The 13,834-nt window shown below is 40.0% G+C and overlaps 1 protein-coding gene across 6 annotated transcripts in view; it reads right to left on the bottom strand.

Moving 5' to 3' along the window:
• Positions 1-13,834, bottom strand: part of RALGAPA2 (Ral GTPase activating protein catalytic subunit alpha 2) — a 323,002-nt gene that overhangs the window by 138,078 nt on the left and 171,090 nt on the right. For all 6 annotated transcript variants that reach the window (XM_060610992.3, XM_060611000.3, XM_060611012.3 and 3 more), the window contains 3 exons: positions 11,652-11,780; positions 5,606-5,734; positions 4,719-4,777 (listed from right to left, as the gene is read on the bottom strand). In XM_060610992.3, the coding sequence (XP_060466975.1) occupies positions 4,719-4,777; positions 5,606-5,734; positions 11,652-11,780 (317 nt within the window). The remainder of the gene's footprint in view (positions 1-4,718; positions 4,778-5,605; positions 5,735-11,651; positions 11,781-13,834) is intronic.

Raw genomic sequence — 13,834 nt, 5'->3', positions numbered from 1 at the left:
TCTCATTTCTTACGAACACCTGCATTACTCTGTAACTATTAGCCCTGCATGACAGAGAACTTTTGTGACCCATAAAGTGGTTTCCTAATGTGAACCACTCTCACCTGCCTTGAGTTTTAAAGCCACACTAGCTTATAGCTGCTCTTCCATGCTATTTTTTCTCTTTCCAACATATCATTTAGCATCCCCATCTAGCATCTTCCGATTCTAATACTCTGTTACCCCTTACGTGTTTGAGTTCCTGTCAGTTAGGTTCTCTGTATCCCAAATGTGTCCTTTGCGATCCCAAATGAGTTCTATCTCTCAAAACTTTTTTTTTAGCTAATGGCAATGCCACCTTCACTCTCCTTTGTACACCAACGCACTTTCTGGAACTGTTTGCTACCATCCCATCTCACACCACCCAATTTACGTAACTTACTCTTTTTTCTGAACTCTTCTACATTATTATCACTCACAATTATAACTATCTTCTCTCGTGATTCTCCTCCATTTATTTGGAATCTTGATCATATTTCTGCTTATCTGCACTTGCATGAACTCAATTTCATTGTCTAACTCCTCTCATACTCAGCTAATAAAGACTGAGCATATCATACACATTCTATTCCATTTTTAACTCCACAGACATTTGGCTTTCTACAGTAAGGAAAAAGTGGGAGAGGAAGGTATTGCTAAGACATGTTAAAGGTTTGAATGTGGTGCATATGTGAAAAGGAGAAATCAAGGATTTTCCCCAAGTTTCTGTACTGAAAATCTGAGATGATGGTGCCCTTTACCAAGGGGGGAGTCTGAGGGATGGTCAGGAGACTCAAGGATTCATCTGTGGTTGTGTTAACTTTGTATGTGTTAAGACATCCAAGTTGAGGTATCAAGTAGGCAGTTTAATATATAAGCCTGAATATATGAGGGGTTCACAGAAGAGGCCAGGTAAATAAATTCAGTATCATTAGTAAGTAGGTGGTATTTAAAGTCTAGTTAGAATAAATAAGAGCACCTAGGAGCGTCATGGAGGGAGGAGAGGACCACCCCTAAACCTCGAGTCACCAACTTGCAGAAGTTAGGTGCAGGAGGGAGACAGAACAGGAGAAGCGTGGTAACATAGGAATAAAATAAGAAGGTTGTATTCTAAGGCCTGACATTGTTTAGGAAGAGGGTAAAGACAGCCTTATTTCAGAATTAGTAACACAAGTATGCATATTACAATTTCTTTTTTTTAAATGTTTATCTATTTTGAGAGAAAGAGAGTATGTGTGTGCTTGAGCATGGGAGGGACAGGGGTGGGGAAAGAGAGAGACAGAAAAAGAGAGAGGGAGGGAGGGAGGGAGAGGGAGAGAATCCTAAATGATGTGGGATTCAGCACAGAGCCCGATGTGGGGCTCAATCTCATGATCCTGGGATCATGATCTGAACAGAAATCAAGAGTCAGATGCTTAACTGACTGAGCCACCCAGGTGCCCCATTAAAATTTCTAGGGTAACTTTTAAGAAAACTGAAAGAGAGTCTATGACTCCTAAGAAATTAGAGAAAAAATGGAATGTGGGAAAAATCATCTGGAAGGGAGGAAGTTAGGAAGTTAGGAAGGAAGGAAGAAAGGAAGGAAAGGAGAAGGGAAGAATGAAGGTGAGAAAAGGGAGAAAATGAGAGAATACTGAGGACAAATAACAAAATACAAAGATGAAAGAAATACATCCAAATATGTCAGTAATTGCAGCAAATGTAAATGAACTAAAGATTCAGCTAAAAGATAAAAATCAGACAGTATAAATGTATAAAATAAAATATGTACAATTTTTGCAAAGACATTTAAAAGAGAAGAATATAGAAAAGTTAAATTTAAAAGGATAGAAAATATTGGGGTGCCTCAGTGGCTCAGTGGGTTAAGCGTCTGACTCTTGGTTTCAGCTCAGCTCATGATCTCATGGTTTATGAGTTCGAGCCCCACATAGGGCTCTGTGCTGACAGAGTGGAGCTTGTCTGAGATTCTGTCTCCCTCTCTCTCTCTGCCCCTCCCTTGCTTGCTCACTTGTATTTTCTCTCAAAAATAAATAAAAATTGAAAAAAATAAAAATAAAAGGATAGAAAATATCATTTAAAAATATCCATATCAATATCAGATAAGTAGTCTTTAAGGTAGGGGTGCCTGGGTGGCTCAGTCAGTTGAGCATCCAACTTCGGCTCAGGTCATGATCTTGAGGTTTCACAAGTTCAAGCCTCATGTTGGGCTCTGCTGGCTGACAACTCAGAGTCTGGAGCTTGCATCGGATTCTCTCTCTCTGCCCCTCGCCTGCTCATACTCTGTCTCTCTCTCTCTCAAAAATAAATAAAAGAGATGGTATTCTATATAGAGATTTGATAATTCTATACTTCTATGCAGCTAATAATATAGCTTCAAAATATATAAAACAAAAATTGACAGATATATAAGGGAAATAGATAAATGTACCATAATAGTGGGATATCTTAATCCATCTTTCTCAGTTAATGATCAAGATGATGAAAAAATTAGAAAGGATTTAAAGTATTTGAAAGACATGATTAAAAAATTAATCAAACGGACACATCTAGAGCACTACACCCAACAACTGAAGAAATGGTATACACATTCTTTTCAACCATATACAGGACATGTGCAGAAAATGACTACATACTGAGCCATAGAGCAAATCTCAACAATTTCAAAGATTGTTACTTGGCAGGCAACATATTTAATCTACAATGCCTTTAAGACATCAGCAGCAAAAAGATAAATAAAAATAACCATGTGTTTAAAAATGAAGGAATATATTTCTAAATAAATCATGACTCAGTGAAGGAATCATAATGGAAACTGGAAAAAATTTCAGTGGAAAAATATTACATATCAAACGTAGAGAACTCAGATAAAGTGGCACTTAGAAATAAACATAGGGACTTAAATGTTGGTATCTGTAAAGGAGAAAGGCTGAATTAGTATACTGAGTTAATATACTGGCATATATCAGAATTAATATACTGATGAAAAGAAAATGAGTGGCAGAATGTAAAGAAAGCAGAAGAAAGAACATAAAAAAGAGCAGAAAGTAGAAAATAAAAACAAATACAGAATAAAGAGGCTGGAACAAAGACAAAAGTATATTCTTAGAAAAGACTAACAAAGTTGACAGACCTTTGGCAAGATGTGTGAGAAAAATCAGAGAATACAGAAAAGGATCAGAGATTAAGAAGTGCATAGAGCTACGAAAAGATAGCGAAAGGATAATGGAGCCATCATGAATGCAAGGGTATTTCAAAACTTAGAAGGAATGGACAAATTTCTAGACTTTAGTTTATCTAAGCTGTCAAATAAAACAAAACCTTAAAATTCCTAAACAATCATGGAAGAAAACAAGTCAGTGGTTAACCCTCTCATAAATAACCAGACTTAGATAGTTTTACCATCAAGGTCTAAATACACAAGAGCACGAACTCCCAGTTTTACAAAAACTCTTGCTGACTTAAGAGAATGAAACAATACTTCACTCATTTTGGAAGAAGACATAACCCTGTAATCAAGCCTGATAAGGATAGGATGGGGAAAGAAAATTACAGGCCATAAATATAAATGGAACTTTACTCAACAAAATGTTACTCAAATCAGATCCAGTACTGTATAAACCACATTGAGTTTATCCCCAAATTCAAGGTTACTCTAATATGAACAAATTGATAATGAATTTATAGCTTCTGGTAATGGAAGACTAGAAAACGTGTACTAAACCATCCACCAAAGCCGCTGAAGAAGTTAGTAAAAAAAATAACCTCCCCCCACCAAAAAAAAAAAAAAAAAAAATCCTCTTAAATTCATCAAAGAGCTGACAAGGTGGTGATGGTTGATGGGCTGTTAGAAAGAGAACAGGGTAGGAGCTGATTCCCGGGCAGCAAGAGGCTTAGCTGGGCTTAGCTGACCTTATGGGGTTGGAGGCAGGGGATAAGAAAATGGTGTTTCCCTCCACCAGTGTTCCCAGCTTTGGGCTTCACCCTGGAAGGACAGGTTGCAACTTTTCATTATGTAGGTGGCCCAGAAAACCTATCTTGGTAACAGACTGCCAGCGACCTTAGATGCTTGGCAGAGGCAACTAAAATGTTTCCAGACATTGCTAAATGTCTCCTGGGGTACAAAATCTCTTCTGGTTGAGAATCACTACCCTATACACACACCATTTGTATAAGTTTTTGGTTTATCCTTCCATTTTCTTCTTCATTAAAAATAACAGGGAGTGCATATATATATTTGTAATCTTGTTTTTTCTTTCACAAAATGTAATAATAACCTTCTGCACCTTACTGTTTTCACTTAATAACGGCACACTTTTAAAAAATCAAGTAAAGCACATTCTCAACATAATTCTTACTACACTTAAATTTTTTTTTTTTTTTTGAGAGAGAGAGAGAGAGAGAGCGAGCATGTGCACACAAGCAGGGACAGGTGCAGAGGTAGAAAAAGAAAGAATCTTAAGCAGGCTCCATGCTCAGAGTGGAGCCCGACACAGGGCTTGATCCCATGACTGTGAGATCATGACCTGAGCTGAAATCAAGAGTCGGATGCTTAACTGAGCCACCCAGGTGCCCCTTTACTATACTTATTAGTGGGTGTATGAGTAATGTGGAAAAAGTGTTGTTTTTTTTAACATTAACTGTTCACACATAAATTTGTATTTTAAAATCCTAAAATAGTTTACCTTTTTGTCAACATTTACCTTGCACATTCATTTGGTTCCTCTGTGGCATTCTTCAGTAAAATATTTATGAGGTAATGCTAAAAACAAAAAATTAAGTAAAATAAAAACTTTGTTTAGTAGTTGGTTTCCCACATGTTCTGACTGTGTTCCTGGAAGTCAGGAGCTCCTGAAGGACCAGGGAGGACCTGGGGGGAAGAGACATAGGGCTCGGGGGAGCAGCCTGGTTGCGGTCTCAGCCAGGGCCTCCCTGGGCAATTAAGCCAGCGTAGGGAAGAGGGTTTCTGGGTGCACAATAAAAACCTAGCAAAGCAATTGAGACTTCAGATAGGAAAAGCTCGGTTTTCTTTTACTTTAATATATTGTACACTAAATTATATATTATAATTATGTACCGTAAGTAGATAAGATAGATTCTGAGATTTGAAAAGCATATTTGTTTGCCTCAAAGTCAGTTGAGGAGAGAACAAATGCTTACTTTTATTCTCTAAGGAATGAATAACCTGACATTTCAAATGATTAGTAGTATTTAATCAGGCTAACAACAGGACTGAATATTTAGTTTATTTCAATTATTCCTTATAAACTCATTGGATGCACTAATGCAGCACAATTGAACCTAAAATTATTACAAAGGATGATTCATTACATAATTAGGATCCATAGGCATGATAAACAGACCTAATAAAAAACACCCAAGGAACCTATCAGTTATAACTGCGATGTGCTCTGATTCGACATTTAATCCCCTGAAAACAGCCTTCTGAAAACAAAAACTACTGAAACATTTAAACAATAAAGCAGAACTTTCAGGGATAAGGGGATCAATGCACAATAATGGAAGCGATGGCCACAGAGCTGGAACTAGAAGATGGTAAACCTGAGAGTCACTCAAAGGCAGCAGGTACCTTGACGTCTTCGGTTCCTGTGATGACTTCACTGACTTCCGGCACAGACTGCAGCAAAGGGATCTCCCGGTAGGTGTTTGGAAAGCAGACAAGAGAACCAAGAATGGTGAGAGCTTCTGAATGAGGTGCCTGCACACAAAAAAGTGAAAGTGCTCATTTTTCTTTTGCTAAGCCAGAAACTTTACTTAAGCAACAGACTTTACTTTTTCATGATTTCAAGAGGGAATCTTTATTTTATCCTAGATAAGAAATATCAAACTATGCCGGTTATTTTCCTCCAGGTGAACAGTTAAACAAGACAGGTTTGTCTAAATGAAAAAGCAAATTTCCAAGGAATGGAAAATAACGTTATACTTGAATACAAAAAAGCACTGTGAAAACTGGTCTGCAGATGCATTCAGATTCAGAAAAGCAAATGACTCAATTATGACTTTTACCTTTTATTTTTATGTGTTTTTAGTCTTAATGTTCTTGACAAGGCAGGGTAAGGGATATCAACTTAATATTATTTTTGCTGTGAAGACAGTTAACAAAAATTCATAAGGGAGAAGGGTTGGCGCTGAATTTCAGAAGGCAGGGAAAGAGCACACACCATCCACCAAATTTCCTGTCTCACCAAGAACTACTTTGCAAAATAACACATAGTGATTGACATCTAGTGATACAAAATCACTTGTTTGTCCACTACTGGAATTAGGACTATATCAACCTCACGCCAGTCAGAGTGGCCAAAATGAACAAATCAGGAGACCATAGATGCTGGAGAGGATGTGGAGAAACGGGAATCCTCTTGCACTGTTGGTGGGAATACAAACTGGTGCAGCCACTCTGGAAAACAGTGTGGAGGTTCCTCAAAAAATTAAAAATAGACCTACCCTATGACCCAGCAGTAGCACTGCTAGGAATTTACCCAAGGGATACAGGAGTACTGATGCATAAGGGGCACTTGTACCCCAATGTTTATAGCAGCACTCTCAACAATAGCCAAATTATGGAAAGAGCCTAAATGTCCATCAACTGATGAATGGATAAAGAAATTGTGGTTTATATACACAATGGAGTACTATGTGGCAATGAGAAAGAATGAAATATGGCCCTTTGTAGCAACGTGGAAGGAACTGGAGAGTGTTATGCTAAGTGAAATAAGCCATACAGAGAAAGACAGATACCATATGTGTTCACTCTTATGTGGATCCTGAGAAACTTAACAGGGACCCATGGGGGAGGGGAAGGAAAAAAAAAAAAAAAGAGAGAGAGAGAGAGAGAGGTTAGAGTGGGAGAGAGCCAAAGCATAAGAGACTCTTAGAAAATGAGAACAAACTGAGGGCTGATGGGTGGGAGGGAGGGGAGGGTAGGTGATGGGTATTGAAGAGGGCATCTTTTTGGGATGAGCACTGGGTGTTGTATGGAAACCAATTTGACAATAAATTTCATATATTTAAATAAAAAAAATCCAGTAGAAAAATAAAGGAATATATCAAAGGAGGCATTTCACAAGATTTCAATTCAGCCAACACTTACTAGCAGCTATGATTAGCCAAGAATAGGGCAGACACCACGATTACAGAGGTATGTCATTCGCCCACCTTCCCATCTGTCCATCTTTTTTTTTTTTTAAAGTTTATGTATTTTTGAGGGGGGGATGAATAGGAGAGGGAGAGAGAGAGAGAAGGCATAAAATCCCAAGCAGGCTCCCCGCTATCTGCGCAGAGCACAAACTGCGAAATCAAGATCAAGAGGCAGATGCTTAACCGACTGAGCCACCCAGCCATCCGTTTTTCTGTCTACCTACTACTATCTAGCAATTATAATAATGGTGGCAAACACAGAGCTCTCACTCAGTGCTAAGCACTGTTCTAAATGCTGTACAAGCATTTCCTCCTAGAATACCCTCAGCAACCCAATGACCTAGATACTATTATCATTTCTACTTTACAAGTGAGAAAACTGAGGCTCGGAGAAATTCAGTGGCTTTTCAAGTGACAGACCCTGATTTGCACTGAGGCCATCTAATTCCAGGGTCCACACTGGGCCTATATTGTTAAGCACCTGGGGTAGGAAATGAAAGGGAGTCTCCCTCCCCCAGAGAGATGGCAGTGTAGCATGTGGAGTGTGGGAGGAAAGGCAAATAGCGGTTATACGTAATTCAGGAAAGCACTTGCTATGTGAGCCATAGAGTAGGGATATCACAAGAACGCAGAGCATTCATCTTTTACCTCGCTTGGTTCTCATCAGCACACAGGTAAACAAAAGACAATATAAAACACACAGAGAGATATTCTATGGGAACCAAAACGAGGCAATGATTTGTTCTGTTCAGGATAGTTAGGGACACTAAGACCAACCGCTGCTAAAAGTCGCATAAGCCACAGGAGCCAGCCAGGCTGGTGGAGTGAGGGAGTGAGGTGAGGGGTGAGAGGCATGGTACGGGCAGTGGGAATAGAAAAGGCAGAGGACCCAGGCACCCATGGACCTGAAAAAGGCCCCAGGTGCACAGAGCCGGGAGGCCATACAGGCCCTGGAGTTCCCCAGGGACGGAGTCTGAGAAAGACACCCAGGGCTCTCAGGGAATAACCCCCAGGGCCACGTAGCACAGTTCCCATCTCATTCTGCCTGAGCAGTGATGCCCTCAGAATGGAGCAGGAGTGTGGGGTGATGGATGCTCTCAGGGAGAGCAGAGTGTCAGTCACTGAAGCGCAGTACAGGCCAGAGTGAAGGCAGCTATGAGTGCAGCCATAGCATCAGGGATGAAGTTGCTGTATCTTTAATGGTTTATTTCATTTTTTAAATACGAAGATTTGAAACCACTAGAGCAAACTGAAAATGTTAAGACTAGCCAAAGTCCGTCAGTGAGTACAGTTCCATGTTACATGACCTGTGGTCACCACCCAGGCCTTTCCTCACCTGACCCCACGCCAGCGACGATGTAGGTGCCAGCTCCCTCGTGCCTGGGAACACCTGCACCATTTGGCCCTGGGACACCTTTCTGGGCTCCTAAGGTGGTCTGACAGTCTCAGTGCTGGAACGCCTTGTTTCCTCAGGATCTAAACTCCGGGACACTGAGTGTGGTTCTGTGCCCTCTTCTCTTTCAGATCTATACTCACTCCCAAAGGTTATTCAGCCCCAAGATTTCAATGCCTCCTAAATGTTGGACTCCTCAATATTTCTGTCTAGACCAGACTTCCCACCTGAAGTCCAGGTTTGTATGTCATCTCACCTCAGGGGTCCAGAGGGATCTCACACTGACAAGCTCCACCTAGACCACGGTCCTGTCCTTCTGTGTAACCCTACCCCATCACCAGCACTCTGTCCCCTTATCCGAGGCCTTTCCTTTCCTTTATTTTATGTTAAGAAGCAAACTCAAAACATTGTGTCATTCCACCTCTGAGGTCTCCAGCATCCCTGCTTTGGGTTTTTTTCTTTGCATACATCACTTTCTGAGCTGTTAGTCACTTAATATTTATAACCCCACAAAGGCAGGGGTTAGGTGGTCTTCATCACTTCTCTACCCCAGTGGGTGCTCAATAAATACCATCCTGAGATAAGGGGAGGCTGCTGCTGTCCCTGTTTATCTGACGGACACTGATGGTCTTTCGGGTCTCTGCTTCAGCTTCACTTCTTCCATGAAGACCTTTCTAATGTATGTCTTCCCCTCCACTTCTTACCCGGCAGAATGAACACTTCCTCAGTTGGTGCCCCCGTGGGTTCTGGATGTGATTTTACTGTGGCTGCTAGAAACTCATGCACAAATATTAAACACTTGGTGTACCCATCTGGTTCCTTGAGGCTAGGGGCCCTGTCATACTCAGCCAGGCCAGGTCCCAGCATGTAGTAGGCCCACAGTAAACATTTCTCAAACAGCCTTGCTTTGTTGGCCCTCATTATCTGCTGCCCTTTATCCATCAATCTTTTTTCTTTTTTTTTTTTTTTCTTTTTCTTTTTTTTAGACTTACCCATCAGACAATCCTGGTTTAGACTTCATTGAGATTGATACCTTCCCCTGAGTGGCTTAACTATCGTGTTGTACATGAGCCTGGCTTGAACTGTGGACTTTTAGATTGCGTGCTAGGCTATATAACAACTAGATATAAAACATCAGATCTTAAATAAAATTAAGGAGTTTGTTACACAGCTTTATTCAATGAATGTGGTAAATGACAATACTTTTTTGGCCTAAGCACTGAGCCTAGGGTGAGTCCCAATTTACACACAGGAGAATGAGGAGAATGAAGAGAATGAGGCTCATGTGTATAAGCATATTGTCTAAGGTTAGAGAACAATACAAGGCAACACTGGGATGGAACCCAGGTCCGACCCTCTAGAGTTCCAGGGTAAAGCATGGGAAGGGGAATATATGCAATACTCTGTCCTATGTGCACACAACTGATCTGTCCCACTGGTGATGGACATTTGGATTAGTTCTAGTTTTAGGCTACTGTGAAGAATGTTTGCTGAGCACAAGCTCCAACCCATATTTTGGTGACCTGTGTGTGCGTTTCTCTTTCCCTCAGCAGGGCATAGCAGGGGTACTTCAAACTTGTATTTAACTTGTGTTAGCCAAAAACTTGACTGAGTAGGTGTGCCCCATCACCAGTTCCCCTACAACTTTAAACTTCAAGTTTAAACTAAGAGAGAAATTCAAGGCAATTTATAGTTACTATTCTTTCATGTAACTTTTACATTCACATGATCATATTTTCTTTCTCTTTCTAAAAAAATATATTTTGGAAAGCTACTTTAATATCTTACCTAGCCAAGAGAAAAGTTTTCACAGAGAATGACTGCCGTGCATGGCATCATCTCTAGAAAGGGTGTGGCATTTTTATAGGAAACCCTAGTATCAAGTAAGGAAACTATTAATAAAGAAGTATGGTTTTCCTTCCTGTATCTTGTGAATTTGTTCAATGTTGATCTGAATGATAAAAAATAAATTTGAAGGTTCTTTGAGAATGATTATCCTAAAATCTTTTTCAGAAACAAAGAAGTATAAAAATTTCCTATTCCTTAAAAAAAACAGTTGAACAAATTCAACATCTTTCTTCCTTTTTTCTTCTACCTTTCTTTTTTATCCTTCCCTTTCATTGCTCTCTCTTTTCCCTTCCCTTTGCTTTTTAACTTATCCTTATAAGAAAAAGTTAGCACATGAAAATGCCAGCATGAAATACCATCTATACATAAGGTATTAAAAACAACTTAAATTAAAATCCAGGGTTGGAGTTTGAATTTACCCTGCAGAGGAGACAGAAGTAGAGTGAAAAAGTAGCAATATATCAAACAAAATTTAGGTAGCTAAATACTCATATTGATTTCAATACAAGTCCCTGGAAAACAGTAAAGCTAATTATATTCACACCATTTGAAAAGGAAAACAATGAGTCTGAACAGGTAACAGGTGTACAGAGCACAAAAGTGAGAGGCCCTTTATGTGTAAATGTATAAGAGTGTTCTACCAAAAGACATTAACACATTGTGCTAATAGTGGAAGTAAATGTGGAGATTGCAGATAATCTTTTTGTAGCCATGAATGTTCATTTAGTCCACTCGATTCTCATTGTTTAGTGTAAGAATTTTGCCAGAGTTTTACTGCACAATTAATAATATGTATTCATCATCTGCTTAAAATTTAAGTGTTCTCACATTAAAAAATATTTTGTTAGACTTATAAAAACCAAGATAATAATTTAAAAAATTATTGATAATGTACACTTAAAATTCTCTCTTTACTACAGACATCTCTGTGCCACCATTTACTGGAAAATGCTAATAGACTCTAAGAGACAACTCCTGCTTCTGACTGTGTAAATGTACTGAAACATTAGTGAGGATATGATTTTTCACACTCTGGCCTTTTGATGAAACGCCTTCCCAATACCAGTGTGTCATCTTATCCTACAATTTCACACATCAGCTGCCAGGGCATCTACCCCAGAGCCCAGTTTCACATTGCACTAATGAGTCAACACCTGTTAAGAGTGGAGAAATCTGAACCTTGTTAGCGATTGTGAAGTCTCCTGGGAGTTTGGATGCTGAGCATTGTCATACTCACCGCCGGCGTGTCTGTACTGAGGACCCTGGCAGCAGCCGTGATGAAGTCCCCCACCAGCATTGAGAAGCCAGGCAAACCCAGGGAGAAAAAGCGCGGTGGACAGTGCCTTATAATGGTATTTAAGATATCCTAGAGGCAGAGATAAGAAAGCACAACTGTAATTTTCAAGAACAAAATTCCAGAGTAGACAGTTCATTTGTATATATGGCCACTTAGATTAGATTATATATATAATCTAAGGGAACGAGGGTCACAGAAATTTTTCAGTAAAATGGGTACTGGGAGATGACTTAGTCCAAGTGCTATTGCACCCATTGTACAGGTAAGAGAAGGGACACTAAGTTGTAAGATGACATGCCCAAAATCTAAATCATGGCATTGGGACTAGGCACTTCTGTCTTTCACCTTAAGGTGAAAGCTTCAGACAAGCTCCAGGGAGTATTCAGGTAGATATATAAATAAGACCTGCAAACACCTATCACTTTCAAAACTCTCCAATTTTCAAAAGTTAAAGCACACTGTTTCATTAAAAAATCTTTAAGTAGGCAAAGAGATGGAAATATTAACTCTTCGGATAGTTCTATGTGTTAAACAATGGGAATGAATAGAGCACGGTCACACTCTAAGCTTGGGCAGTCAGTGTGGCTCTGGGTACAAGTGAGAACACCAGGTAAAAGTGCAAATGTAGCAGCTGCCATTTACGTGGCGTGCAACATGAAGACCCCCGACTGCCGAGACACCTGGTGTTGCCGTGTCTGGAATGGCCTGTCCGTGGTGGGTGGCAGGCTGGCCCCTGCCCACCAGCTCTGTTCTGAGACAGCCACCACATTCCAGCCTGTGGCAGAGCAGGGCTCCACCACCAGATAGTGTTCATGCCACCCACAGCCAGGCCACATCTCTGAAGCCACCTGTGCGAGTGTGTGTGTGCACAGGGAATTAGTCAGAAAACCACAAACTTCTCTTACGTACTTCTAGGCCATGCACATTAATCAAACATACTCAACTACTAGAGGTATGTGTCTTGTAGTTATTCAATCTATAGTTAGTCTCAAAATACAAGCCAAGAAGCAAAATTTTAAAGAATCTGATTTCTTTTCTATGGCTATTTTAAAAATCCTTTAAAATAATCCTGGGGCACCTGGGTGGCTCAGTTGGTTAAGTGTCTGACTCTTGATTTGAGCTGGCCCAGGTCATGACCTCACGGTTCATGAGATCAAGCCCGGCATCAAGCTGTGCACTGACAGTGTGGAATCTGTCTGGGATTCTCTCTCTCCCTCTCTCTCTCTGCCCCTCATCCACTCGCACACACACACACACACACACACTCTCTGTTTGAAAATAAATAAACTTAAAATAAATGAATAAAATAATCCTGATTCAATTTGATTAAATTAGAACAAAGTAGTAGCAACACACTAAATCCTAACATGTTAAGGTCCTTTACCTCATTTCACAATCTGTTAATCTTGAAAGAGAATTTTTATGTGTTCACAATACATTTTTTTCCCAAGACTTGTTTTTGTCCCTATGTAATGGATTTATTTGGTTTCTACAAATTGTGCTGTTCATATCCTTAAAATGACTATTCTGTGCTTACTCCATTAGAGCTCATATGTGGTAGTTTAGCTAGTACTAATTTAAAGTTTTAGCGTTTCAGCAGAGTTTTTCCTATACCAAAAATACAGAGATAGGTAAACAGACAGATAAAGGAGGGGAGGAAAGAAAAACCTGAACCACACTTCTCCCAAGTTAATGTTTAACCCTGCTTTAATCATGTCCTTTGATACACTTTAGGGTCCATATCAGCCAAGGCAAACATTCTAAGGGGCTGAGCAGATGGACGCTGTAGTTTAGAAAGTGTGTAGTAAACTCATGCTCCAAGAGTGGAACAAAAGATCCACCTTTTTCATAATTAAGCCTCTGATTAATGCCCTGGGCTCCTCACCACACACCTGTAATTACTCACAGAGGTGCGCATTGTGCTGGGCCTTGTCTAGGAATATCAGGCATCAAGCTACCCGGCAGCAGATGGAAGAACATTTCTGTTGACATATGCCACACTGAAAGGATTCATGTCAACCTGGCCAGCAAGGTAGCAGAATGCTGTGTATCTGAAGATTAATAATGCAAACAACCACCATGTTAACTTGGTTATGTTTGTGTTCATTCCATCTGTTGAGATG

This window comes from Panthera onca, chromosome A3 (genome assembly GCF_046562875.1).
Source record: "Panthera onca isolate mPanOnc1 chromosome A3, mPanOnc1 haplotype 2, whole genome shotgun sequence".
NCBI lineage: Eukaryota > Metazoa > Chordata > Mammalia > Carnivora > Felidae > Panthera > Panthera onca.
Note: the sequence above shows the minus strand (reverse complement) of the source record. Positions and strands in the feature narration are given on the sequence as shown.